Below are 26,468 nucleotides of genomic sequence, written 5' to 3' on the forward strand. Positions count from 1 at the left end.
GTTCCAGAAGGTTCAACGGAGTCATTAAAATTCCAAGAAACTAAATCAGCAGCACGACTGGTTAACTTGAATATTCTTACACAGATGGAGTCACTGTAGTTGTCTATTACATCGGCAGCTTTAAAACAAAACTTGTTTTAACACAATCTAAGACTGCATTTTAAAGCTTTTATTCAAAAGAAAATCCCCAAAGAACTTTGCTTTGCCACTGACACACATCACAACCTCGCATCTGAAGGCATCACTACAAAATAACTTAAAATAGGGGAACCCTATAGCCTATTGGGATGGGGAAACAGCAGGGCACCAGTGTGCAGGTGCAGGAGAATAACGCTCTCGGATTATTGTTCTGCACATCCCCCAAACCGATAGGGTCCCCCTATTCTAAAGGTATTTAATAATGTTTGCTTCACTTACAAACCCACTGGCACAGAGCTAAGAAAAGGACAAACCACACACTGCTGTCAAACATATAGCAGAAATAAGGCATGCAATGCAGTCCTTGCCAAGCACAACCCTCATGCAACACACATCACTGTAGATGGTATCATGACAACGGCCTGTAACAAAACTAAAACATGAAAAATCTCAAGACTTCCACTCTCTTCCAGGCCCACCTAGATCACAGTGCAGAAAAACCACGCTACAGTACTTCCACAAGACTTAGGCTAAAACTGAAAATGATGCGAAAACTAAAAATAAATCATTACATTGTAATGTGGCAACTAAAGTACGAACGGTGCTCCTGCGCATTTTTGTTTTAAACCAACACAGTGATCATATTAGACTGCGCCCTTGGAGCTAGGCCATCACCAACAAGCGAGTTTATAAAGGCATTGAAATAGAAAAAAATTTTGCTGGTGCGAGCAAATTTACTACAGAAGTATTGTACTGCAATCAACTGTTATAAGTCACAGAAGTCGAACAACACATGAAACAAATTCCATAAGAGAGCAGCTTTGATGTGGGAAAGCCGAGAGGTGGGTGTGCGATGATGGCAATGATGTAACAAAAAAAAAAACACCAAAGGCAGCGTGACCTCCGTGGTGCTTAATGCAAACACCTGTTAATGCAGTACGTACTAAGACCATACTCAGGAGGTCCCAATTCAGTTCCCGACTATGGGACCTTCTCCAGAATACTTGTTTCATGTATCTTCATGTATACTTGTATCTATGCACTGAATAAAAACAGTTGTTAAATGCACATCACAAGAAATTTGCAAAAGGTGCTTCCAGATATGCCTAGTGTTACTACAAAATAAATTTATTTTATGTCTTAAGTGCCTAAGAGGCAACTTTCATGATGCTAAATACCGACTATCATTTGTATAATTTGAGGCAGCTAAATAAATACTTTTACTGAACAGCTGAGAACAGCTGCACATATCCATCGTGGAACAGTGATGTTATAACTTTGACACAGAAAACACCTCTGTCCTTGAGGTGCTTTGTTTACAGAACTGTTAAAGCTAAATGATGTTCTTGAGTTAGTTGACCACAGCTCAAAAATTTAGTTTAATGAATCACACAATACAGAAAGCAGCCATCCCTCGTGCTATGAACGTTTTTGTTCTGAGCAAGTCCCCCAGCTCCTTCAATTTATGCTAACAATCTTCCTACAGCAATGGTGGCCATTGGTTTATATTATAAAGTAGTTCACAGAAAACTAGCACCTGCAACTAATCTACAACATGAAATATACTCACTTCTTTCAGGTCAAGGGCTAAAAAAGCATCCCATCAATTTCTAAAAAGTATATATTTATTTGCTCTTTCACAAACACATTTACACACCCAATGTCTACTTCTCTCCCAGCAGGTCCTGCTGTTTGGCTTTTGTCATAGCATCCGCTTTGTTGATTGTATTTTCTACTTCCATTTTTACCTACATCAGGAAGAAAAATTAACATTCAATAAAAATACCAAACACTACTGAACCTCCCATGTTAAAGAAGTCGCAAATGAAAAAAATGAAAAAAATAATAAATTGAGACAAACGTTTTGTGTACTGACAACATCGCAACCTGTCCTGTTCACATATTTACATCCACCAGCCCATAGGCAACAGGCAAGCGTAACTCTGGTGCTGAGAGGGACGCCACTCATGGCGAGGAGCGCACCTGCTGCAGGATAAGCTCGCTGCTGCGTGAGCTCCAATGGCCGTAATTCAACCATGGCGACGGGTCCTGCTGCGTTCTCAGTTTGCTAAGACTGGCGATATTAAGCACACACAATTGAGCTGTCCCATCATTGGCTATTGCACAGGTTTGCACATGCGATGTTTCACCAGGAAGTCGGTTTGACAGCTCCAGTTGCTTGATCGCACTTGTCCCGTGGCAAACGTTGCATCACATACACTAGCATTTGTCAGTTACCAGAGACTGAAGCTACGAATGCAAATTGCAGGCAACAATAATTGAGATTGGCTCTTCACACATCAATCACTCAAGAATATGTGGCAAGCTTTTGGCGATGCGAAACCAAATGAGACTCATCCGGCTTACTACCGCTCGGCACTGTTGTAAAAGCGACACTCTGAACTCTGACTAGGGGATCGCTATTTTAGTGAATATTTTTCTGGCAGAAAAAATTCCTTTGGAACTCATTTGTTTTTAGCACAAATCCTCATAGTTCCATTCAACCCCTGTCCATTTTAAAAACTAATATATGATGATCTCAGAAAACAATGGCACACGGGGAAGGTGCTTCTGCTGCGGAACCTGTTGCTACATAAAGCATGCTGCGGTACACAAATCACTGGGAACGTGTGGGCACATGCAGGACAATTATGAAAATAAATATAGCTTCAGGGGATTTTCTCATCATGCCAAAACGCTTTCTTTCATCTTATTTGAAAGTGCATCACTTCACTACTGGGTCGGTACAGCTCGTTGCTAAGACATGTCACCCTCCTTGTTCCAAGTGAATATATCTTAAGTGGGCAAATTTGTTTAAGGCAGTTTTTTCCAACTAGCGTTAACTGGTTTCACTAGTTTGAATCAACTGTCTAATCACTTGGGATCTTTTCACCTGAGCCAGATATTAATTATTAATTACTCTATTAATTCATTGCTGTCGTCATGTCCACCAACCACTGATAAACTTTCAATGCTGTTTTCTACCAGCATAAATGCCCCAATCTCGTGTTTGGCTGATTAAAGACCGAAACTTCACGTCTTGGGTGCACAGCGCGACAGCTGCACCATGCTCACATTTTTTTTTTTTTTGCTTGCGGCACTACAGCCGCTAGACATGATGTTGGCAGTAGAAAATTTTAGCACTTTTATACGGTAAACACGCAAACTACGGTACCTATACGACCGCACGGAAGATCCGGGCAAGGACGGCGTAATTGTAGCAACGGCCACACGGCTGAGCTAAAACAATCTAAAAGCAGCGAAATCGGTAGGCACGCAAAACACAAGCGTTTATTATGAGGAAGTACAGCGGCACATTTATCGTCGGTGGTGTGCATTTCGCTGTGATCTCAGAGGCACCTGACAACACTAGCTTACTCCTACAGTGATGTATGTGCCATTATTAAAGAAAGCGCGGGCCCATTTTAAATTTGTTCAACCAAAAAAAAAAACTCCTAATTCAACCTGCTAGGCCATGCAGTGCTGTCAAAAACAATTATCCGCACACTTTCTCTTGCAGTGCCTCCGGTTTCATGCCATGATACTCAGTCTGCTATGCCAGCTGCGCTGGAACGATCTTGCAGTACTTTCACTGCTACTCGGTGGCGCTAGCTGCTAAGCAAACCCGAGATGTTTGAGACACCAGTTTCCTTATTTATTGTTTACATTCAGGCTAGGACACACCAAACGTGACTGCCCGTTCCAAAGGAAAAAGCCATAAGCCATACCATCATCCTCACAGAGGCTCCTAGTGGATACCTGTTGCCTATAGCCGGCAGAGTAAATGCAGCAACACTACATGTATCCAGACATAGAAAACGTAGAACAGAAGGTCAGCTGCACTTTTTAGCTACCTATATTTGTTCTGAAGAGCACAGAGTTCCTTTCATTCTATCCAGTTTAGGGTTTAGAACAAAAATTTAATGTGAAATTGCAGGATCATGCAATACTTTCCCCATCAGCTATACATAATGGCGCGCTGAACGAGGTGTGGACAAGTCAGAAAAATTCAGCAAGAACTGCACTGAGGTAAACAAAACTATAGCCACAAACACAAAGGCACCAAGGACATGTTTCATCTGCTCTTCAAGTTGCCAGTGGCAGCAATTGGTGATGCGAAGAGCTTTGGCCATAACAACCTCAGAGCAAGATAGGTCTAGGATAAGGGGAGTATGCAGTGTTCTCACATATGACAGAGAACTCTTGAGGCTCAAAAAAGCAGTCAATTTAAGCTGTTTAAAAAGAACTGTGTTGAAGCATCCAAAGGACAGCCAAGACATCAATGTGCTTAGTTTGCAACAGAGTACAGAATGTAACAGCCTGCCAATAACTCTTAAAAGATGTAGTTTTCAAGTTGTACAAGTAGGAGCAACCAAAAATGAGCAGATGAGTTCCAGTGCGGAGGCTAAACAGGCATGCATAAAAACCAGCTCTCCCAGGCAACAGGACAGGCGGTAACACTAAATACAGCAATTAAAGCTACAAAGCTCCTTTACTGTCTTGGAAGAGCGGAGTGTGAGGATGCACTACACTGGCATTTCTCATTCACATAATGTAAGTCCATAGGAGTCATCTCTTATTCATACAAGATAGATCTAAGTACTGTAATAAACTACCCAGGGGTTAATATCCACTAAAAATCTTGTATATGGCCACTCTTTCCCTGTGTTCCCTTTAAACCATCGCCAGAAACCAAGCCAGTCAACCAATCATGGTCAGCAGAAGAGTGCTTTAAGTGTGGGCGACCCCAATGGGTTACAAGACAATTGTGTCATTTGTTAACTGTATGAAACAGCCTTTCTTTTCATAGCCCTCTGAACTCAAGCAAAATAAAACAGTAATTTAAAAAATTAGCACAGTGCAATTCTGCAATGCTCAGGGGTGAATATAGACAAAGCCTGCTAACACTTTTCTGTGCAGTAGAACTGCTCCACCCGTTTTTGCTGCCCAAGCCTGTTAGAGCACACCAAGACTGATACTATGTATCCAAAATGAAATTATAGCTTGGACAGGCCCACTAAAAATGTAATCCACAGCAGCAATGAAGTAATTTTTTTTAATGAAGCATGACCTCACTAGCTTTTAATGGAAAAGCCTCCCCCCACTTCCCCCACTATACTCAGTGCAACATGCTGTGAGGAAACTATAAAGAAATTGTGAATGGTTTACAAAATTCGGAAACACAGGGCACCAAATCCCTCTACAAGGCATAAAGAACCTATTCCAAGCCACTGTACTGGGCTGTGTTGGTGCTATGTTGCACAGTATTCCAACCAACAAAGAACAACACAGTACTGTACTCTAAACTGTAACAGGTAATGGTGCCACTAACTCATCCCCAATAATCACTGGGAAGACATGCCACCACAGTATGCTACACAAGCATCACATCCCAGGCCATATTGCATTTAAGCAAGCACAGGTACAGCTTTTATAGGTCAAGTAACAAAAATACCACTCTATTACCATGAAGCCATGTAAATAACTGTAACCTGATGCAATCCTAGTTGGAAGCGAATTCACTATTTTAAAAAGCAAGCATGCACAAGGTTGCAGGGAGAAAAACTAAAAATTTTTACTTGCACAAGTTAAAGTACCATTACTGACCTGTAAGGAGGCATTGTACGAAAGGTCTTCCGAGACATTCTGCTTATTCTTCTGGATTTCTTTGATATACTTTCGCTCAATGCTGAGCAAATCCTCTTTGGCTTTCGCAAATAAGGTCTTGGCATTCTTAGCTAATGACTCTCTGTGCTCCTTTGTAATCCTGTAAAATATGAAGCAATATTACATTAGCCTCAGCACTACTGTGTGTCACAGCTAAATGTGCCTACAATTTGAGAAATGACATTATCATTTATCATAAGCATTATCATAAGCAAGAATGATCCTGTACATTACACATACATTAGTAGTATGTGTCAATGTAGTTATATATGTTATGCTGCATCAATAAATTAAGTAATAAAATGAGTTAAAATGACTACAATTCTACGGCCAAGATGGCAATTACAAATTAGCAGGGAGCATTAATACTCATGTTTGGTGTTCACTACATTCTCAGCATTAGAAACCACTGTTTTTTAGCCAAAAAGATAACCAATAAATTTTGAAATTATGATGCACCAAGTGCCTGCACTGCACATCACAAATGGCATTAAAACAATACTGTCACTATTATTTCGAGAGGCTTCCCAGACTGGCTTTGCACTGACACTAGCAACAAAATGGTTTCAGGCAGCCACAGATGCAGTTTGGACAAAGCTTGGGTATACCTTATTGCTACAATAAGCTGTGCGTGAAAGCCAACAAAGGAAATTGATGACTTATTTCTAGCTGAAGTAGAGCTAAAGGAGAGTGGACTTGTGGAAGAAGCACTACCACAAAAGAAATCCAGTAGGCATGGTACCAAAACTTCACAAATTTTTTCAGGTGCCACATCCTTTGTCTTCCTCTTATCAGTAGCATGAACTTTTGATTTTCACAATGAAGTATGAAGCAGCTTCAATCCACAAGCGTTGGCCTCATTTGCATTGTACAACAGGCCTGACTAACATGAGCATCACTGTTCTTGATATGGAAAGCTTACAGTATACTGTTGCAGGTGTGTTGACCCAATTGTTCATGGGAATGCATGAGAGGGCAAAATCAGGCACACAACCAAAAATGCAACGAATTAAGATAATTGAGAGTGGCTTTTAAAAGAAATTAAATGTTCTTTTAAATGAACATCAACAAAACATCCCATTTGGTCAACATTTGGTCTGTATCCTCTAGTGCTTTGAAAAGCAGGAAGTGTTCCAATCCCCAAGAAAAATATTTTATAAAGATGAGCATGGCCCTGAAAATGGTTTACGAACTAAAAAATGTGCTACAACCATTTGCCATTTATAACTATGTAGCAGTGAATCTGTTCAGGACATCCATGCACATACAACCATTTTTAAAATTCTGTGCCCTACCTATTTCAGTTGAAAAAGGTTAAAGAAAACAATGTGAAAATAACAGGCAAGTCCAGGCAGACTTGAGCAAACAGTATTCACTTTCTACTGAAAGTGTGGGCTTTGGAGGACTGTTACTGCTCATTTCAACAATTTTGTTTGCTAACTTCAAATGGCACAAAAGTACAGAACAATTTAAGAGAAATTTTGGAAGTGTTCTTTGCATCTTGCACCTCTTATACTGATACCTAGATGCTGACCAGTGACAAATATATACGAGCACCCACATGCTGATTACATTTCATAGGTGTCCACTAAAGCACATGGCTGTGAGTCGATTACATCATGCAGATGGAAAAGGACAAGAAAGGCTACCGTTAAAAGAAATGAAAAGCAGCCCATCTGGTGCCCTACCTGTCGGCACCAAATGCTGAGTAGGTCAGTGTAACACAGCTGGGCTGTCCATGGCACCATACTTTACCCACTGAATATGTTTATTTACGGCACGTAAAGTGCCACTGAGGACAGCCCTGTCCAATTAGTTCTCCCAGTAAAAATTGATTCTCTTGCTCTTTCTGGCTATGCTGACGTTTGTCCAGCTGCATAAGGTGCCTTTATTGCTGAGCAGATTAGATCTAAAAATCTTCCTACCAGTCAATTAAAACTCAGACGTCCTTACCGAAAAGGACAGGTTGCCACCGTACTGAAGCAAAGGGCAGTGTAGCATAGCCTCTGCGATCCACATAAAAAAAATCGGTGTTGACTCATGCATCTTCCTTGCGAAATCAGCCCGTGACGGTATACCTGTATTTCGTTTTTTTGGTCTTTTTCTAGCTTACAAAAGCTCAGTTTTCGGTGAGAGTGGTCTCTTTGCAATTAGAATGCGGTAGCCTATCGATAAAGCAAACTTCAATTTGTCCTCAGTGTCAGTTTAAAGTGTAGTTTGGTGCCCCTTAAGCATCCATGACAACTCCATGTGCACACACCTGCTCTTTTGTTTGCCCACCATCTTTCAATCCCCTAACTTCCCATACACTGACCAAGCACAGACAAAGGGGCCCCTGTTTGCCCCCAGTGAGCAGCTGCTCCAGGAAAGGCAGGTGAGTTATATTTAAGTGGCAGCAAAAAAGTGCAGACACAGTACCCGCCCTCATTTCCCTGTTGCTTTGCCCATGTCGCTTTGGGACATTAAACCCTATATACCATAATTTCCCTGTGCTACTATTAAAAAGTTGAAGCATGCTGCCATAGGGTAAATTGCTTTTAAATGCAGAACGCAACACATTGCAATATCAGACAATATTATTCAACTACATGCTGCCAAACTTATTGTGCTGGCTAATGGGCCCGCAGTAAAAGTTAATATTACCACTGTTCTGATTTAGGAAATCGCCATATATCACAAATTTGCAGCAGTTGGAACTTAGTTCTTTCTTAACTAAAACGAGTTCTAAAAACCAGCTTGAAGAGTCCCACATTAGTTTAAAATCACACAAACAGTTGGTCTTGGTTGAAAAAAAAAATGCGCACTGCAATTGGAGCAACAGAAAACTGCTTGGCCATTGCAGTTTAACCGTGCCTTGCCACAGTGGCAATGCAATGCTGTCTGCTCCTGTCCGATCTTGTCCACTTCATACGTTCTCCATTGCTGAGAGGCCTAAGCCTGGACTGTCACTGGTTTCCTAACTGTTCTCTTTGACCTGACTGCTGCTACTGCTGCTCATAATTAAACAAATGGGCACTTTCAAGAGAGAACATGCAGTCTTGACCGCCGCCATTACTGTCACTCGTGCAACTGTCATCACCTTGGGTTCGAGCAAAAGACATGCCTTAACTCATTCCTCAGTGTGGCTATTGCGAGCCACCACGGTGGCTCAGAGGTTATGGTGCTCGGCTGCTGACCCGAAAGATGCGGGTTCGATCCCGGCCGCGGTTGTCAAATTTCTAGAGGCCCATGTACTGTGCGATGTCAGTGCACGTTAAAGAACCCCAGGTGGTTGAAATTTCCAAGGCCCTTCACTGCAGCGTCCCTCATAGCCCGTGTCGCTTTGAAACATTAAACCCCCGTGATCCAATCCAGTGTGGCTATTATTAACTTATTACTAATTCCATGATCAGGCGTGCCACACACACCTTTGTCTGCCGAAGGAAACGCATGGCATGCAAAGCAGGCAAGACACTACGATCAGGCGATGTCATGTCTTTGCGCCGCAGTCGCCTCAGTTAAATGTGAGTGTGTGTGGTGCGATCCCATGCCAGTTGAATATTCAGTCCTCATCTATTCTCCAACCATTTATGCCGAAAGTCCACAAGCAGTTGCATCCCATGCCTACGTGCCTTTTCACCTGCCAGAAAAAATGCGCAGCAAGTGAAGTGCACGTGCTGCCAAGACCTGACCATGTCAGATATCTGCATTGCATGCTCTTTGCACAAAAGCGCAGGTAAGTGTTCTGTTGTTTTTTTTTTCTTGCCTGCTTGAAGGGTGCCATGTGGCTGATTCACTAGTACTACTGGGCACAGTCACTGTGGTTTGTGATCACCGCGAAAAGGTATCCTAACCTAAAAAAACTCAAAACAAAACAGTTTGTGCTGCAAGCGTGTTTTTTTATATATATAAAAATCAACTCTGTGGAGACTTGACCAAATGTTCTTACGCTGTTTACTATAGCTGAGAATCGGTCTTAATGAAGTTTGTCTTGATGATGCTGGGTTATTTTTGGTGCAAGGGCATCTAAGGCCAAAGAGTGGCAAACAGGTTTTTGGTTGGCTCATGCTAAAATATGCACACATGTTAAAATCAACACCGGGTGTATAGGGCCTAAGAGTAGAGAGCATGTGCATGATTTATAGTGTGTCAGGAGGGTGTATAAGTCAGGTGGAACAGCCTAAAGCGTTGTATAGTGCCTAAAATTGTATTAAGAATTGTTACATACAAAAGACGAAGCCAGGTAGCCTCAACCACAGTCTTTGCTTGAGCAAGGAGGGCGAGGCATCTGGCAGCTATGGCTAAGCTCAGCCTTTTCCTCAGCGATGAGGAGGGGCTGAGGTGAATGAGAGATCTCTTGTAAAATGCCTACATTAGTTAAAATTTAAAAACCCTACCCAATGGAAACGTGCAGTCATCAAGTAAAAATAAAGAAAGGTGCACTGGTATTTTAAATGTGGATAGTTCTGGGTAGTGCTGTCGTCTTTCTGTTTCCAACCTCAGGCACATGATTAATATGTGAACAACCGAGGTGTGCGTCAGTCAGTGCATCCTTTAAAAGATGTGAGCGTGTGATGTATGTCCTATCCTCAGTCTGCAGAGAGCAACTTCCTTGAATATATCTTTTTTTTCTGTGGCATACCTTCTAATCCTTGGTTTTACAGTGTGCAGTTTGTTCTGTTTCTTCGACCCAATCCTGCTGCCACCCTTTGCGGAGTACGGCCCTAATATGTGGCCTGTGGTACTGGTATGGAAGTTGGCTTATATCCATCCGACACAGTTCGGCAGCTGACGCAGCCAGCCTATCAGCTTCTTCATTTCCATCTATGCCACAGACACCTGGTATCCAGCATCTTGTAATTTTAAGGTTCAATGTGCGTGCAGACATAAGGCATATCAAGAGGGAATTCATAACAGGGTTTTTATAGGGTTTCCCAGAGGACAGGGCCATAACCATACTTAAGAAATCTGAGTAAATAACCGAGGTTTGGATTTTATTTTGCAGGACGGATCTACTAACAGTCAGCAGAATACCATAACATTCTGCAGTAAATATGCTTGTGTGTCTATTCACTGTTTTTGTTTTGGAAAGTTCACAGCTGTGACTGCACATGAAACTGACGAAGTCTTGGAGGTGTCAGTGTAAAACTCTGTGCACTGATACTTTGCTTGCAGGGACATGAAGTGCTATTTTATGCCAATTGGCGACCCATGCTTGCCAACCTCACGAAAATATGCGTCACAGTCAACTAGATGCACTTCCCAGGGAGCAATTATTTCTTTAGAAGAAGTCACCAGGATATTGGAGACTGGTATGTTCATGTCTTGGACAAGTGTGGTGACTCTAATGGGCAAAGGTGGGGTTTCAGACGGTCGGCTTGAAAACAGCAGCGTACTGGTTGGGTGCAATAATTCAATCAAGTTTGTCTTAACAAGTCTACTAGTTTAATAATGCTATGTCCATCTCTGTATCGATTTGACATGCTGCCATTAACTTCCTACAGTACTTTCAATATGCCCATATCGTACAACACAAATGCTCAAACATATATACTTACTTGGGAAGATGACAGAACACGGTTGTTCCATCCTGTTGGGTAGAGATGTTCAAGCCAGATGCCTGGATGGCCTGAATGGTTGGCTTGATAGCCTGTTCAAATGTTACAATTTGTTATTTTCCTTCCTGCACAAAAATATTGCAAGACTTTGCTATATTGAAGGGCATTAATGTGGATATGTACAGGTGTTTGGCAAACCACATGGGATTAGTGTTGCCAACTTGCTGGTTTTCAAGCAATGTTTCTACCATTTAGCACATGATGCGAGATTTTAATCCCACTTTCAAGTTTGTTTGTTTTTTACACTCCTAGGCGAGCAGCTAACAAGCTGAAGCATGAAGGTGTCTTGCAAACATCATAGGTACTGTGGAACTATGCAGAAGGGGGGCATGGGATAGGTCTTCTACATTTCCTCATCTCTCATTCATCCTTTTTCACTGTTCCCTTTAGCATATCATGCTAATAAGAGACATTTAAAACAAAAATAGCAATAGGAACAATAACAGCACACATTTTCAAAACTAACACTTTTCAGGCATGCTCACAGCAAGTAAAACTTATGTACAAAACAACAAGAACCCAGAACAGGAGATCCAAAGTAGCTACAAAGCGAAGTCCTAGGGGTAGCCACCGGCACTTGCAATGAAAACATTGTGAATGTGGACCTAGTTACTTACAATTGCAGTATGCCGAAACCCTTTAAATGGCATAGACAGGCACTTAAAATGCAAAATCCACCAGTAATGCATTGTAAGCACGCATGTAAGTTCTGCACACAACAGTTCCATCCATCTGTTAATGCACATGGCAGCTACTGTGTGCAAACTAGCCAGCTAGTTTTGTGGTACACTGGCTACATGACTGCTTGCTCGAAAATGACAAAGCACTCAAAGCTTCAGAACAGCAGTGAAAGCAGCATCCTCTATGTATACAGCACTACACCTGGCCTCAACCTAGCTTATTTAAAGGGACTGACAACTGAACTTTCAGGACCCACATTTTTTTGGTGCAACAAAAAGCTTAGCACGCATGGTACCCAATTTTGCAACTGTTTTGATAAAAACGCAGTAGAGGATCTTTATGAGGAATTTTTTAATCAGTGAATAAGCTCATTTTCATGTATCCAATGCTGAAAACCATAGTGAGTGAGCGCTATCTGCTCGCCAGCAAAAGTAGGGAACCACAAACTAGTACGGTCTCGCTTCCAGGCTGCGATTAGGGTAGGCAGTTTTAATACACATTTCTGTCCACAAATATGCAGTGAAACACGGACATGTGTTTTGTGATCAACAGTCTTAGTGGACAATACCTAACAAATGCACACTGGCACCATCAAGTAACAAGTCAAGTCACTTCAACTCGGGGATGCAAAGCAAGCACTGCTTCCAATCTCTTGCTTCAAAAGGCGCAATGAAGACAGGAAAACCACAATAAAATACAGTCTATTCAGGATATATCAAACTCAAAGGAAATTGCAAAATAGTTCCGATATATCCATAATTTGGTATGGAAAAAAAAAATGGAAATAGATATGCTCATCTGTAACCGAGAAACAAGAATGCACGCACCCACACTAGCAACATGATCCAAGCAATTAGACGCCGCCCACCAGCGTACTGGTAGCACATCACTCGCTAAGCGTCACTAGGCCTAGTCTGGTTCGTATCGACACAACAGCGGATGGTGCTTTAGAACTAGCCACCGTCTAACCTGTTAACAGGTCTAACAGGTTTATTGTGTACCATCTAACGGGCCTAAACCTGTTACCGACACACAATAAAAAGAATAATTTCTTATTAAAATTAAGGTACAGTTTGTTTCCATAACGGGTTAGGCAGCAAAGTGAGTGAAGCACGCCAGGCCAAGGCCGCCGCTAGACTTCAGTCAGGTTTGCTTCACCGCATGACAAGCCGTGAATTGAATACTACCTTTTTCGCGTCACAGCGGTGTCACATAAAAAAAATGAGAGCAAGGGACTGAAAGCACACCCCAAGTTTACCCTGTCACACGGTTTTCCAGCACTAGCACTGCCAGCAGGTGTCCCAAGGTCGCGCAGCAGACCCGGCTCCGCGCATTAAAAATAATCACAAGAGTGCCATTAGGGGAAGCATCACTTGAAGGGGCGCGGCGCGCCATTCGTTCATTCGTTTATTATATCCAAATGTTCGCAGTAAGTGGACTAGCCATAATATAAACGACAACCGTAAAGCGGGTTTCATGAAGCGCTTTCTAAGCGGTAGCCACGAGTCGTTGTAAGTTTTGATGTCGCTTGGCACGTTGTTGCACATCGCGATCAACAGGGCAATCGGCACTGTTCGTTTAGGCCTAGTGCTACATGTGATGAAAGGCCACTTTTAATCATGGAGCATATATCAATCAAATGCGAAATCTGCACCCGTAAATATGGTAATTACTACGTCTACGGCGTTCAGGTTTTGTAATAACTCCGTCTTTGCTGAGCGTTAACCAGCGACAGTCTTTTACAGAAATTACGCTAATGTGCTGTGTGTGTGGGTGCAGTGCCGGCAGCGAAAGCAGCCGGTTTTCGCATACAGTCCCACACCGTCCAAGCTTTAGTCTTAGGTACAGTCAATTTTTGGGCCAAATAAAGCGCATATGCACTTGATGAGCCCAGCACGAACGCAGTGCAAACAGAAGGGCCATTTTGATAAGCTCGTATACAGCACTGAAGTCCCCAAGGCACAACCGATCCGCTCTTGGCTGGGTGCTATACAAGCGTGCATATTTGACGACGAGGCGCCCCAGCTGTTTCAGCGTGTAATGTTTGAACCGAATTCTAAGGAATCAGTGATCAGTTCATGTGGAGCAGGCAATAATTGACTCAACTGACGATCGCATGCAAGATGATATCGCTTCTCTTCGCACAGTTCTGTTCTGGCGCGATAAAATTTATTTTTTATGACCTGCCACAAAAATATTTGTGGGGTTGCGTGTTTGAAGGGAAAGACAAGTACTGCTGACAACCCGTCAGCGTGCCGCTCTGCCATGAAGTCGTTTCCTGAAGAGGCCAAGCCCCACAGTTAAGTGCACGGAAGCTGAGGTGCGCACTTTCTTTTTTGTCTTTCGTCCGCATAACCCGTGCCATTTTCACGGTCTTCATGTGAAAAGCGAAATCAGTATCAATGCTCATGTAGCACTGCGCTGCGTGCCCCGGCATGCAAGTTTATGGCACCCGTGGGTTCACTGTAACCGAATTTTGTGACTGCGGTTGTTTGTTCTATCTGAAATTCGGTGCCATAGCCATACAGTAAATTGCAACAAGCAAGTCATCTTTGTTCATACTATGCGAGTGTTTGTTATAAGTGGACTCGACTTATAAAACATTCTGGTGAATGTGAACAGTGCTATAGTTCTGCCCGGGATTTTCAAAGGGATGCCCTCTGTAAGCAATATTTCGACACATCTCTGGGATAGACTATAACAAACACATCTGAAAGAAAGAAAATGCTATGAATTTAAAATTGCCATAGTATCAATCATATTTTAATGAGATGTAGCCACATGGTGCAATCCACTGGGATACACGTGGTGGAATACACAAGTTTTATCTCAGCACGTCCTTCAGCCTGTTTTGTGCACTTTTCAATGCCAAATTAAAATAAATCCTTGCTTCACGGGTATTATTGTGCCTGAATTTTGTCAATATGAGACAAGGACATTATATTTCCACCATAAATCACACAGTTTGGTCACTTCTCAGTGCCTTTTTGGCAAAACAAGATGGCACATTCAAAGTTTTAGTTTTGATCTCTGTAAATGGCAAGGCCTTTTGCAAGGTTGTAGATAGTAAGTCTCTTTGTCTTCCTCTTCAGCCTCAGTGCACATTGGCTTGGCACAGTCTAGCAAAATGACATTTTAGAGCAAGGTGGTGGGCAGTGGCTCAATTAATATAATCTGGCAATAATAGCATGGCCCTTTCATTACCACAATATTTTACATATAGTATTTAATATAATGCAAAATAGAAAGTAATGTGCATAACCAGCAGGCACAGTCACAGTTTGTCTGATACAGTCAGCTATGAACACCATGGCTACCTATCTAGAAATATAAAGAAATGAGCCAGAAGAAAAAGGGGGAAATGTTAAACCAAAGGGCTGCCTGTTTAGCACTACCTGCATTCAGCAAGCCTTGTGTGAGAACTTACATCAGGGAAGCTGGTCATGTTAAGTACAATAAGCTGAGGGTTCTTCTTGGCTATTTGGGCTACCTCAGCCAAGCTGTACTCCTGGCCATCGACATGCACTGGTATGGTGTCAATGCTTCCTGCAAAACAGTGAGAAGGCACACCGAGTCAGTCGCACCAGGCAGAGAAATGTACTAAATAGGATAAGTGCAAGATATCGACCAACAGCTTTAGACACATGAAGGCAAAGCCAACTACAAGGAGGATAAGCCAAAAAAAATGAAACCACCTTTCCGATTCCAAACCTTGCCCACTGCAGCTCGTCTACTATCCTGTTTCTTCACGTGCAATTTTCTGCCCTTAACCCTTTAGGGAGCTTTGTACACAACTGTGTACAGAGAAATCTCGCAACTTTTTCTGAGTGTGCTGCACCTAGCGGTAATCTCATTGTTTCATTTGAATTTAGCATCGTCCTTGTCATAAATAAGTTGATTTTTTGTGTCATATAGCTAGAGCAGTAAATAATATTTCACAAAACAGTGAGCTAGGTAGCACATTGTTTGCCATTTTCATGCAAACAGATTTTGCCGCAAGTAATAGCATGAATTGTTTTTGCTCAATTTAGAGGATAATGTGCGTCCTCAAATGAAAAATAAAATTCCACAATCTCTCGAGTGCTTACTCCACAAATCCGGGCATTTCAATGTTACTTCTAACCAATCTGGCACTTCGTAACCATGGCATTTTGCACATATTTGTAAAAACTTACCCGCTAGCCTTTAATACTGGATGGAAAACTAAAAACCGACTTTCTTGAAGCCTGAATATAATATTTAGGCAGAAAAATAATTTTTTTGGATCAATACAAAAAATGGCACCTAGCAGGGTTAACTCTGTCAAAAAGTGCCCTCAAAGCATAAAGCCACTGCCTTGTTACATAAAATGCAAAGCTGAAGAGAAAACTGTCCAGGAATGAAATCAAGAAGCAAAGGCTGCCCATGGCAACATACATGACAAATGAAGCAAAGGCAATAGTTTACCTAAGCTGAATGTGTACTAAGAGTTCAAACCTGGCGACTGTCAATAACGCAACACAGCGACCTACATTAATGCTAATGCATACTCTGCCACACCAATCGTATTGATCGTCCATAGTTTTTCTTGACGGCCTCATACCTTTAAAAACACACCATTGAGTAACGCCATTAACACACATCAAATCGCATTTAAAGAGTAAGCAGAGAAGTAGCTAAAGCCTGGCTGTAGTCTTTACACAACCTTACCTTCCAATTCCTTCTTTTTGCGGCAAAAAGCAACCTAGGGAATCACATAAAGAATGACTGATCGTGCAGGGTACGCATGAAGTCTTCCCTCAATTAAAGGAAACTGCTATCACAAGAATGTCAGAAACACAGAAGTTGACGTTTGAATGGTGACTTATAATGTCCACATTACACTAAGCAATAGACACCTATTATTTACTATTCTCAGAAGAGAGGGTATCAAAGCCATGAGGTCTACATGGGTGCCCCCAGTCCCTAGCATCAGCGATACTAACTCAAAAGTGGCTGCAAGTCATTAATTACACAACCACGAGGCTACTAACATGCCTTCTATTTCAAAAACTAAAATACTGGCTGGCCAAAATTTTCTAAGTCTACTGGTTGCCATGCCACCTACAAACAGATACATTTTACTCAGAATCTGTGAGCTGCCCCAGTTGGCAAAACACTGGGATCCATTTCCTAGCATCGATCCATTGAAGTATTCATCCCTTAAAGGCCTGAAGTGCTCACCATTTGGCTAAAGCAGATGAAGTTGTGGCTCTCAACCACAAAAAGTGCAGTGGTGCTGTTAAACTGCGCCTGTAAGACAAAAATCCCGAACCTTACCTAACTCCATACACCACTTTTCGACATTAAAAGCACTGCACAATAAAGAACGAAATTGTGTACCAATAATGTCATCACACTCATGATAAATAAATTGGAAAATATAATTTTGCTCATTACCAAATCCAAACTTTTGGTTCCTGCATTTGAATGCAGATGCAACACAACTGCAGTGTATGAGGGCATACAGCAAGAAAGAGAGCCATCAAATCGAGCACATTTCGGTACCGATGTGCACCTCTCAATTTCTTTTCCAACAATATTTTTCGCTAAAGCTAGTGCCACATCTGCTTCAGCTGAATCAACCAAATGGTGAACTCTTGGAGAGATCGAAGTCATAACATAGAGGCCTGGGGCCACATATTTCAGGCTGCCTGTTGCGTTGAGGAGCACACGTCTAAAGTCCCATCTTGAGTTAAACCCTGTAGTGAGCCGGAACTGAACTTTTAAACAGAATTTCACAGTTGGTACAACTAAAGAACTCTGGAGACAGAATGGAAAAGTGTGGCACGAGCACTGAGAATGTTCATGTAGTATGTGCAGTACGTTCATGAGGTGTATGTGCAGGCAGCTCACCTGCAGCGGAGTGCAATGTAAGGTGCTTGATGAAGCTTTCCTGCAGTCGCTGCACCACTTTCTGCATCTCTGACCGAAAGTTGTGAACACGAATCACTTCTACAAGTTCATCATCACTTAGGGCAATTTTCGGCTTGTTCTCCTTTGCTGTAATGGAAAAGAAGTTACCAAAAAACAATGCATAAACAAAATTTTCAGTTTGGTGGGCTCTTTGTACTTGGCATCCCAAAAAGCTAAGGATGATAATGTTTTATCTTCTTCTGTCGGTATAAATTGGCATTTTTTTTTTTTTAAGGTAGCTCGATCTAAGGGCTTTTTTTTTTAACATTCTTAGATGATAACCATGCAAAGTTCCTAGAAGTCCCCTCTCTTCGATTCAAGAAAGTGTTTTTCAAAACACCATGTAAAACAATTCTTAAAGCACAAAAATGGCAAATCGAAATCGAAAATCGGTTAGGCACTCGGAGGTGGTAATTTGCCAACAATGTTTGACGTAGTGATGATGTTGCATGAATTGCTGGTAAAACCTTCACATACATGTTAAGCCATGGCTGAAATAGCAACTTAAAACAATGACCCTGTTCATGAAATGTCCCAAGCAACACAACAAACGCCTAAAAATTTTGGTTCAGGAAGTGGTTACCAACCTACAAGCAACATTTGTGACAACAAATGCAGCATTGCCCATAGAAATCGGCTGAGCTGAAGTCACAAAAATGGCAAACTTTAAAATTGACATCCACAAAAATGAAATACCGCCTGACTACCAAACTTGGCAGAAATAATTGGGGCAGGGCAGATAACCTATGGTAAAAGTTTCACTAAAATATGTGCATCTCATAAACCCTCCCACCTAAGTGCACTATACCACATTTTACATTTGATTCACTAAGACAGGACACAATGTATAGGAATTAAAGCAACAGCTAAACTTCAATAGCACAGGCCTTTTGCCACTCATACATGTCATCATGCATACATTTTCAACACTTGCTCACAGAACAATGTTTAAGGTCAATCAGCATTCTCATAAGCAATACAAAGGCCTTGTTACCTACCAACAAATGTATTTTGAGAGCTAATCTGTGCAAAACAATTTCCAGCTGAGCAGAGATGTTTTACATGCTCTACTGCAGCACTAATGGCAAAGCATGCGCTTTAGACACCTTGAAAAAAAAAAATGCCTTTAACCGAAGTATATGAACAGTGAATTTAAGATTAAAGTCTGTTGGGGGCAAATCAAGTATCACTTATCAATACCAGCTGCCCTTTGAGAGCAATGCACAATGAAATAAAAAAATCTGCCAGGAGCTAACGTCCTTCATGTGCATCAGTGAAGCAGCAGCTCACTCAATAAACCAAACAGTCAAAGTCAAAAGAAAAAATGAACTTCTGCATGTTTTCTGAACAATCACTAATATTAAAAGACAGCACGTTTCATTAGCAGCAGCTTAGAACTAATAAAAAAGTAGTAATGCTTCACAATAAAATGAAATTGTTGCACATTTTATTAAGCTAGAAATTGATATGCTTGAGCAAAATCATATACCTGACATTTCCAGTAACAAAAGGAAATAAAGCAGTAGCCACAAGAGGAATATTTTTCCACCGACTATTGATGGGGAAATTTTATCTGCATGTATAAGATAGTTAATCCAGATACACCCAAACTTCATAAATCTGAGAAAATTAAAATATTTTTCAATATAAAATGTTTATTTCACTTCACAATTCAGAATCATCATTTTATTGGTGGAAATACTTTCCTCAACACAGACTTTTAAGCCACCCTACAATGTAGAATAGTACAGTCGGATACAACTGCAGTGAAGCTCCGCCTACATTCACGACCACCGCACAGAATTCCTCCACGACAAAAAAAGCAGTCCATTGGTAAAGCTTTCCTTGTTGCCAAAACAAGAAGCTAATCACAAGCAAAAAAAAAAAAACATAAGCTCTACAATTTTGATGCCTGGCTTGTTTAATAACAGTCAAACATTAAAATCCTGATTTCGATTACTGTTGTGATGGCCAGTGGAGTACAGGACGCCGCAGACCGTGGCCCAGTACTACCAACTGCTGCTTTTTGAAGTTGTATCCTACGACAGAGAATGTGTGCTGAAGTTTGCCGTGTCGACTGCAGTGCTGTAACACACAGCCTAGCGACAGAGGAGCAAGCAGTTTTTGGCGCACTCATAGTGCTTTCCACACCACCTTCAGGCTCTTATTAGCATGAGTTTCCGCACTCTGTCAAAGCCACCCATAGCGTGCGTTAGCTATCTGGGCTACTCCAAGAGAAGCTAGGCAATGAATGCTATCAGCCAAACATGGGCCTCTAATCGTTCGGAATGTGGTTTCGCATTTGTAGCGGCTGACGGCAACGGTTTTTAGTCACCAAATGGAACAACTGCAGTGCCACCTGGGCAGTGCAGGTTCCTGATAGGCAAACTCACTACCTGTTACGTGTGGTAAAGCTTCAAACACTTGGCGCCGATTTTCAAATCACATTTCCTATCAAGTACAGTGGCTTCCTTATACGACAAAGTGCAACAATTGTTTTTCTTGTCGAATTACAATGTAATCGATGGGGCTTAATTTAAAAAGTTACGTACAGAGAAGATGGATTGATCTTGCTGAAATCACACAACACACAAAACTGAATGCACACAACACAACCCTTGCACAGAAAAAGTTTAGACACTCTTGAACCTATGCTAGCGGCCGCAAGCTTTTACACAATAAACTGAGTTATTTCGCAAAAAGAGCAGCGTGCTACATGTAGGATGGTGGGCATAGATGGATTAATAAGGTGTGCACACACTGCCATTCGCTAAAAGATGAATGCAACTACCAAGAGAAGAATGATCCGTTTACTTGGCCAATTTCAGGAGCAGCATTTACATTTACTACACAGCATGCAGCTAAAAATCGTCGTGTTTTACAGTTTACAGTGGAAACTGTAGATAGAGCTGCAGATATCATGACTAAATACAATGCCAAGAAATAACTTGCCTGCTCCAAAACCACTGCATGCTGTGAACATATATGGAACACAAGTGTCAGCCAAGATATAGTACACAACAGCGTCACGTTATGCCTGTTCTCTGCAAAGGCATGAGGGTGCAAAACAATGGCCTTCTCAAAAATAAATGGCAACAAGCCTGGTTTAAGAATGAAAACGAAAAGGGCAAAATTGTACTCATAGCAACAAGTGCGAGGGAAATGCAAACGCCAGAGAGGCAAAAGAGAAAGGCAGGCGAGAGATTTGCGTGTTCCAGGGCTGAGTGAGAAACTACAGCGTTCATTGGGTGCATGCAAAAAAAGCTCGGACATTCCGTCAGTCATAAGTATTGCTATCTTAAAGGCAGGAACCTACGTATTGTTTAACTGGACACACGAACGTACTGCAAAAGCATGACATGCAGGCAGAGCGTAATATGACCATACTCGTGTGCTTCGGCCGGTTCGCTCCTTTAGCGTAATGGCAGCAGCTGATAAGAGACGGTGGGTGCTTTCGTGCATGAATGAGTACCGGCTGGTGCGTGTGCTGACTCAGCATTGTCCCAACAGCGCTGCACGGTGGCACAAAGCTCCGAAGTCGGCCGACAAGTTGTAGTTGGTACCTCAATGCCATGCTGTAACAATCACACCAGAAAGGAAAAAAAAAAATGTCACGATTTGTTTAGCCAGCTCCTCTTGTCTACAACTTTACAGCACATTTGTTATTGTTTGAATGAGGTGTCATTTTGGCAGCTAGCGGTTCCTTAATTGCGTTCGAGGAGCAAAAAATGTTTGCATGAGCAATTCGAGTCGCAAGTGACAATGACCTGCAAATTGATGTTTATGGCATGGTGATATATATATGGTCAGGCGAAACTAATTAATAGGCAAATCAAGCTTCCAAGAAAAACTACAACGCAATTGCGAACGCGTCTCAAAAGAAACAATGTGCTTCACGCAAACATCACGCACGTGCATCGATCACCGCGGTCACACGCACACAGCCCTTTGAAGCTCCGTTTTCTTCGTTCCACATACCCGTAGAACATTGCGGGCAAAAACGTTCATGACATAAGTGGTTGACTGACAGAGTTGACAATATTAAGCGACAACAAAATGGCACAACAACGACAGGTTTGCAGACCTATCGTCGAAAGTGCTTACCTGCAGTTTGCTGCAGTTATATCGGAAAACAACACAGTCCGCCAAAAATAGAACGATTGCGAAGAAGACGCCGTTAACGCCGTCTCGCGGCGCTCGCGAACGCGCGCTGGGTGCGTGCGTGAGAATGTTCGACGGCATCGACGCTTCGAACGCTGAGGCATCCGAGGCATGGGGAGACTAGAGCAATTGTCCAGTTCTGTTGCATTCTGATGCATCTCATCGAAGTGCCACAAATCACCGAGTAGCGGAGACGCAAGAAGAGCGAGAGAGGTCTATGCATGTAAGTTGCGACCTTCACCTCGACGAGATGTAAGCCGAGGAGGCGCATCCGGTCGCTGTCGGACGAGTATTAGTTGCTGGTGGCAAAAGTACTTTGCATATTTAGTAGAAATCATATTCGGGTGCTTTGCATGACAAACGCAGTGCTTCTTTTTTCCACACTGACGATCGGGCTTCAGTCTGTTTCGCGGCCGTTTACAGTCAGCTGAGAGCACAATCCAACACTGTGCATTGTTTGTCTCTTTGTGTTGCGCAGGGTAAGCATACGGTGAAGAGAGCTCCCTGCTGAACGCTGGACATGTGGGATTCACTGCCATACCCGTTGCTCCTGCGCGTCCTGTCACATCTGTCGGCGCGGGACATCTGCCGTTGCGGCTGCGTGTGTTCATCGTGGTCGCTTGCAGCTGACGACGAACTGCTGTGGCGGAAGAAGTTTCAGGAAGATTGGCAAGTAGACCCGAGCATTCCTGTTCTTTGCGGTGCCCGCTGGAAGTCGGAGTACCGTCGCTTGTACTTTGAAGCGCCCGTTGTGGAGGCCGAAGTACTCCGTGATCATGACCATCAAGTCCTCCACGTGAGCTTTTCGCACGATGGGACGAGGTTCGCCAGTTGTTCCAAAGACGGCCACGTGAAGCTGTGGAACGCTGCCCACCCGGCAAAGGTGGCATATACAAGGAACATGCGCGATCTATGCTGGAACTACACCCAATTCTCGCAGTTCAATGAGTCGGACACGCTGCTGCTCGTGTCTGGTGTACACTTTGGAGCGAACACAGCGTCCGGAGAGATTGCAGTCTTCAATCTGCAAGAAGAGTTTGTCCTGCAGTGCAGAGTTCTCAACAAGCCGTATGATATTTTTGGAACCTGGTACACTGACCATTACCTACTCTCTGGGAAACTGCATTTCCTTGGACAAATGTTGTCTTGCTCAGCTGTGTGGCTGAACAAGGCCTGGCAGGAGTGTGAATCTGAAAAGAAACCCATTGTGAAGCAGTTGTTCAAGTTTTTCAACAAGAATGCCAGCTCAGTGCGTACAATCCTGGTTGCAAACTGTGAGCAGCCCCAAGTTGATGGTACTCCGGCGCCTGAACCAAGCTCATCACTTGAAGACGACGACACAGATGAAGACAGCGCAGATAATGATGATCCTTTGGATCCACGCGAAAAATTGCTCATTTTCACCACTGGATCACTAACATATGCCCCACATCAAGTGGGCTTCAAGCGTATCAAGCCTTTTCGGTTTGCAGAGCCAGAAAAAGAGCCTCCAACACTGCTCCAACGCCTTGCCGAACAGCAGGAAGCAAGGCGTGAACCACCTGACCCACTCGAGCAAGCTTTTGATGACGTTGACCATCTTGTGGATATGCATGGGCACATTATTGGCATGGGGCTGTCACCTGACCATCGATATCTGTACATCAACAGTAGGCCTTGGCCACAAAACTATGCCATTGAACATGCTCTATCACCACCTCCTATTGCACAGGAGATTGACATTCATGTCATAGACCTGACCACAATGAAAGAAGCTGGAAACCTGTTACGTTCCCATCGTGCATACACACCCAACGACGAGTGCTTCTTCATCTTCCTCGACGTGAGTGAAAAGTATGTGGCTAGCGGTGCTGAAGATAAAAAGGGCTACTTGTGGGACAGGCACTACGCCGTATGTCTGGCCAAGCTTCCCCATGATGATGTAGTGAATGCTGTGGCTTTCAATCCGAAAGACCCCGAGATGCTTGTGACTGCAAGTGACGACTTCACTCTGAAAGTCTGGAGGTCCCGGGCACAGGCTCGGGCACTCGGCCTGGCCCCCAAAGTCAGTATGGAAAAGACTGTTGGCTCTTCATCGGTGGACGCAAGCAAGTCAGGTTTCAGACCAGGTCCCAGTGGTACTTCAAAGGGGTGGCAAAGTGTGTGAAAAATAAAAATAAATTGTGTGCTTAGCCGTTTCTTCCTCATTTGTTGTCAGGTGCCCACTGCATACAGATTGCTGTATTTTTCACTTCCTTAGTGTACTCCCATAGCATTTACTGGCTAAATAATGTGGCTATGCATACGCTATAGTTTCGAGCGCTAACAGTTGATTTGTGCTTATGTGCTTAAGCATTAGTTTAGCTTTCACCACTGCTTTGCTTCAAGCTGTGGCTCTACACCTACAGTGCATCGCTGTTGCATGCTGTTGGCATTAGTTGCAGTGAGCATAATACTATGTTGTGCACTAGCTGAAGCAAAATATTAATTAAAAAGCTCTGCTGAGCTCTCAAAGCTTAATGGTGTATGCAGCCCCTAAAATTCTGCACCTGTGAAAATCTAGTCGCAAGGAGTAACATAACATAGACCTCGGGCAGCTCAAAGCCCTCTGACAGGCTTGTTGCATTTTGTCAAAGCTTACCAAGGGACTAAGGGCAGCTTTACCAGTGAGGCAATGAAAGCTACGGTGCAAGTGTTTCCACGACGGTACTTTACCAGGCAAAAGTAAAGTTCTTGACTATACATTTCCAAAAGCAGCCTAGTAACATATCATTTTATATTGGTGCTGTAACAAAGACGGTACCTTTGACACTAGAGAATCCATCCCATCTGGGTGTAGTTCAATTATTCACTTAGTGTGTGTGACCAAGGTTAAGTGGTCTTCTGTGCTCATGGTCTTAGTCAGATGCACAGGTTCAAAGGTAAAGACAGATTTGTTGTTGATTTTAAAAAAAACTTACTAGGCTGCAGGCTGTTGCATAGAATATGTGAGAAGGATGGTGCACTGCAGAATTTGCATGATGAGGGAGAGAATGGTGTGCAAAGCCATAAATGTGCCCGAGTGGTGTGTGTGGGATTTTTGTTCGTACCTGATGTAGCAGTGACTGCAGTACAGAGAAAAAAAAATTGTCAGGACACTGTGGACCACTGTTCCCAGCTAGTGCATGGTTATGATTGGCAGGTAGCTTGGTGACTGATGACTGGAGGGCATTTGGGCAGTCCTAGGACATGTGGCATTTTGAGGGGTGCCCGCCATATTCAGAGCAGTTGGTTTATCCTAGGATAAAGCAGTAGGTTTATCCTAGAGAGAGTGCACTTATTCAATGAACCATGCTACCTCTTTTGGCTGGGTTGATGACGAGGAAGAAAGAAAAAGGAGGCCCTATCCCTGCCCTTTAGGATTTTGTTTTCCACGTTTATGTAAAGCACTCCAATTTGGATTTACCATGCAGTGGTCAGGCAATAAAATTTTGAGGCAAGAGTTCTGACCTTGTTTTTTTTTTTTGTTACTGACTATTGCACTGCAGAAGCAACTGGTAAATTTAGTGACAAAATCTTTATTGTTGTACAGTTAGCAAATCAGGCCAGTTTATGAATGTCTAAAAATAAAAACGCACCTATTGAACCATAAACAGTAAATCGCTTGCAAAATTCAAAATCATTCAGTTATCTGCTGATGTAGACATATGCACGTCAAAACTTAGCTCGTTTTGCCAAAAGGATTAGCTTTAGCATCGAGCGATTTGGCAGTATACTATCGCAGCAGTGGCCTAGTCGTTTGGGCATCTGCCTTATATGCGAGGTTCGACCCCCTTTGCCACCGGGTCCCCACCGGCGATACAATGGGTAAATGCCTTCTCCTGGCCTGGTGCTCGGCTTCTCTTGAGCGAAATGCTTGCTTAGTGCTTAATATTGCACAGGAAAATAAAGTGATTTCCTCTCTTTCTCTCTCTCTTGGAAAATGCGTCGATGACTCCACCTTGTGTAGACAAAAAAAATACCTTGTGCTATGGCGTCCTTTGACCGAAGCTGCCTCTGTGCCATTAAAACTCATTACCATGATCTTGCAGTATGCTTTCTGCAAACCTAGTAGCTGAAACTTTTACACTTCATTGAGGAATATGTTGCAAATTGTAGCTTTAGTAGTATGCATGTGCCTGTCATTTGAGGACAAGCAAAATCTACTAACATTTGAAAATATGTATCAAGGGCCATTACAAGGCCAATATTTGTACTTGGCAAGCCAGAATTAAGAAGGGTTCCAGATTCAGTTTTTTGGCAAAATCAAACTATTCCCTCTTGGTTTCTGCT

At 42.7% G+C, this 26,468-nt stretch overlaps 2 protein-coding genes across 6 annotated transcripts in view; one reads left to right on the forward strand and one right to left on the reverse strand.

Annotated features, from left to right (window-relative positions):
• Window positions 1–26,468, reverse strand: part of mRRF1 (mitochondrial ribosome recycling factor 1) — a 33,067-nt gene that overhangs the window by 3,696 nt on the left and 2,903 nt on the right. Inside the window, exons 1-7 of one of the 5 annotated variants that reach the window (XM_077649731.1) lie at window positions 22,122–22,336; window positions 21,405–21,592; window positions 17,958–18,104; window positions 15,511–15,629; window positions 11,343–11,434; window positions 5,746–5,905; window positions 1,796–1,886 (exon numbers count right to left, since the gene is read on the reverse strand). In XM_077649731.1, coding sequence (XP_077505857.1) covers window positions 1,803–1,886; window positions 5,746–5,905; window positions 11,343–11,434; window positions 15,511–15,629; window positions 17,958–18,104; window positions 21,405–21,592; window positions 22,122–22,336 — 1,005 coding nt within the window. In that variant the 3' untranslated portion in view covers window positions 1,796–1,802. Of the gene's footprint in view, window positions 1–1,745; window positions 1,887–5,745; window positions 5,906–11,342; window positions 11,435–15,510; window positions 15,630–17,957; window positions 18,105–21,404; window positions 21,593–21,929; window positions 22,337–26,468 lie in introns of those variants that run through there. The other 4 variants (XM_077649730.1, XM_077649733.1, XM_077649732.1 and 1 more) reach the window with 4 other exon arrangements.
• Fbw5 (F-box and WD repeat domain containing 5) lies at window positions 22,263–24,364 on the forward strand. The gene is made up of 2 exons (XM_077649724.1): window positions 22,263–22,401; window positions 22,657–24,364. The coding sequence occupies exon 2, from the start codon at window positions 22,699–22,701 to the stop codon at window positions 24,322–24,324; it is 1,626 nt and encodes a 541-aa protein (XP_077505850.1). The 5' UTR covers window positions 22,263–22,401; window positions 22,657–22,698; the 3' UTR covers window positions 24,325–24,364.

The sequence above is a fragment of the Amblyomma americanum genome, chromosome 1 (assembly GCF_052857255.1).
Source record: "Amblyomma americanum isolate KBUSLIRL-KWMA chromosome 1, ASM5285725v1, whole genome shotgun sequence".
NCBI lineage: Eukaryota > Metazoa > Arthropoda > Arachnida > Ixodida > Ixodidae > Amblyomma > Amblyomma americanum.

Excerpts from the sequence above, each read along its gene's own strand:
- Fbw5 (XM_077649724.1), top strand. The coding sequence starts at position 22,699 with ATGTGGGATTCACTGCCATACCCGTTGCTCCTGCGCGTCCTGTCACAT.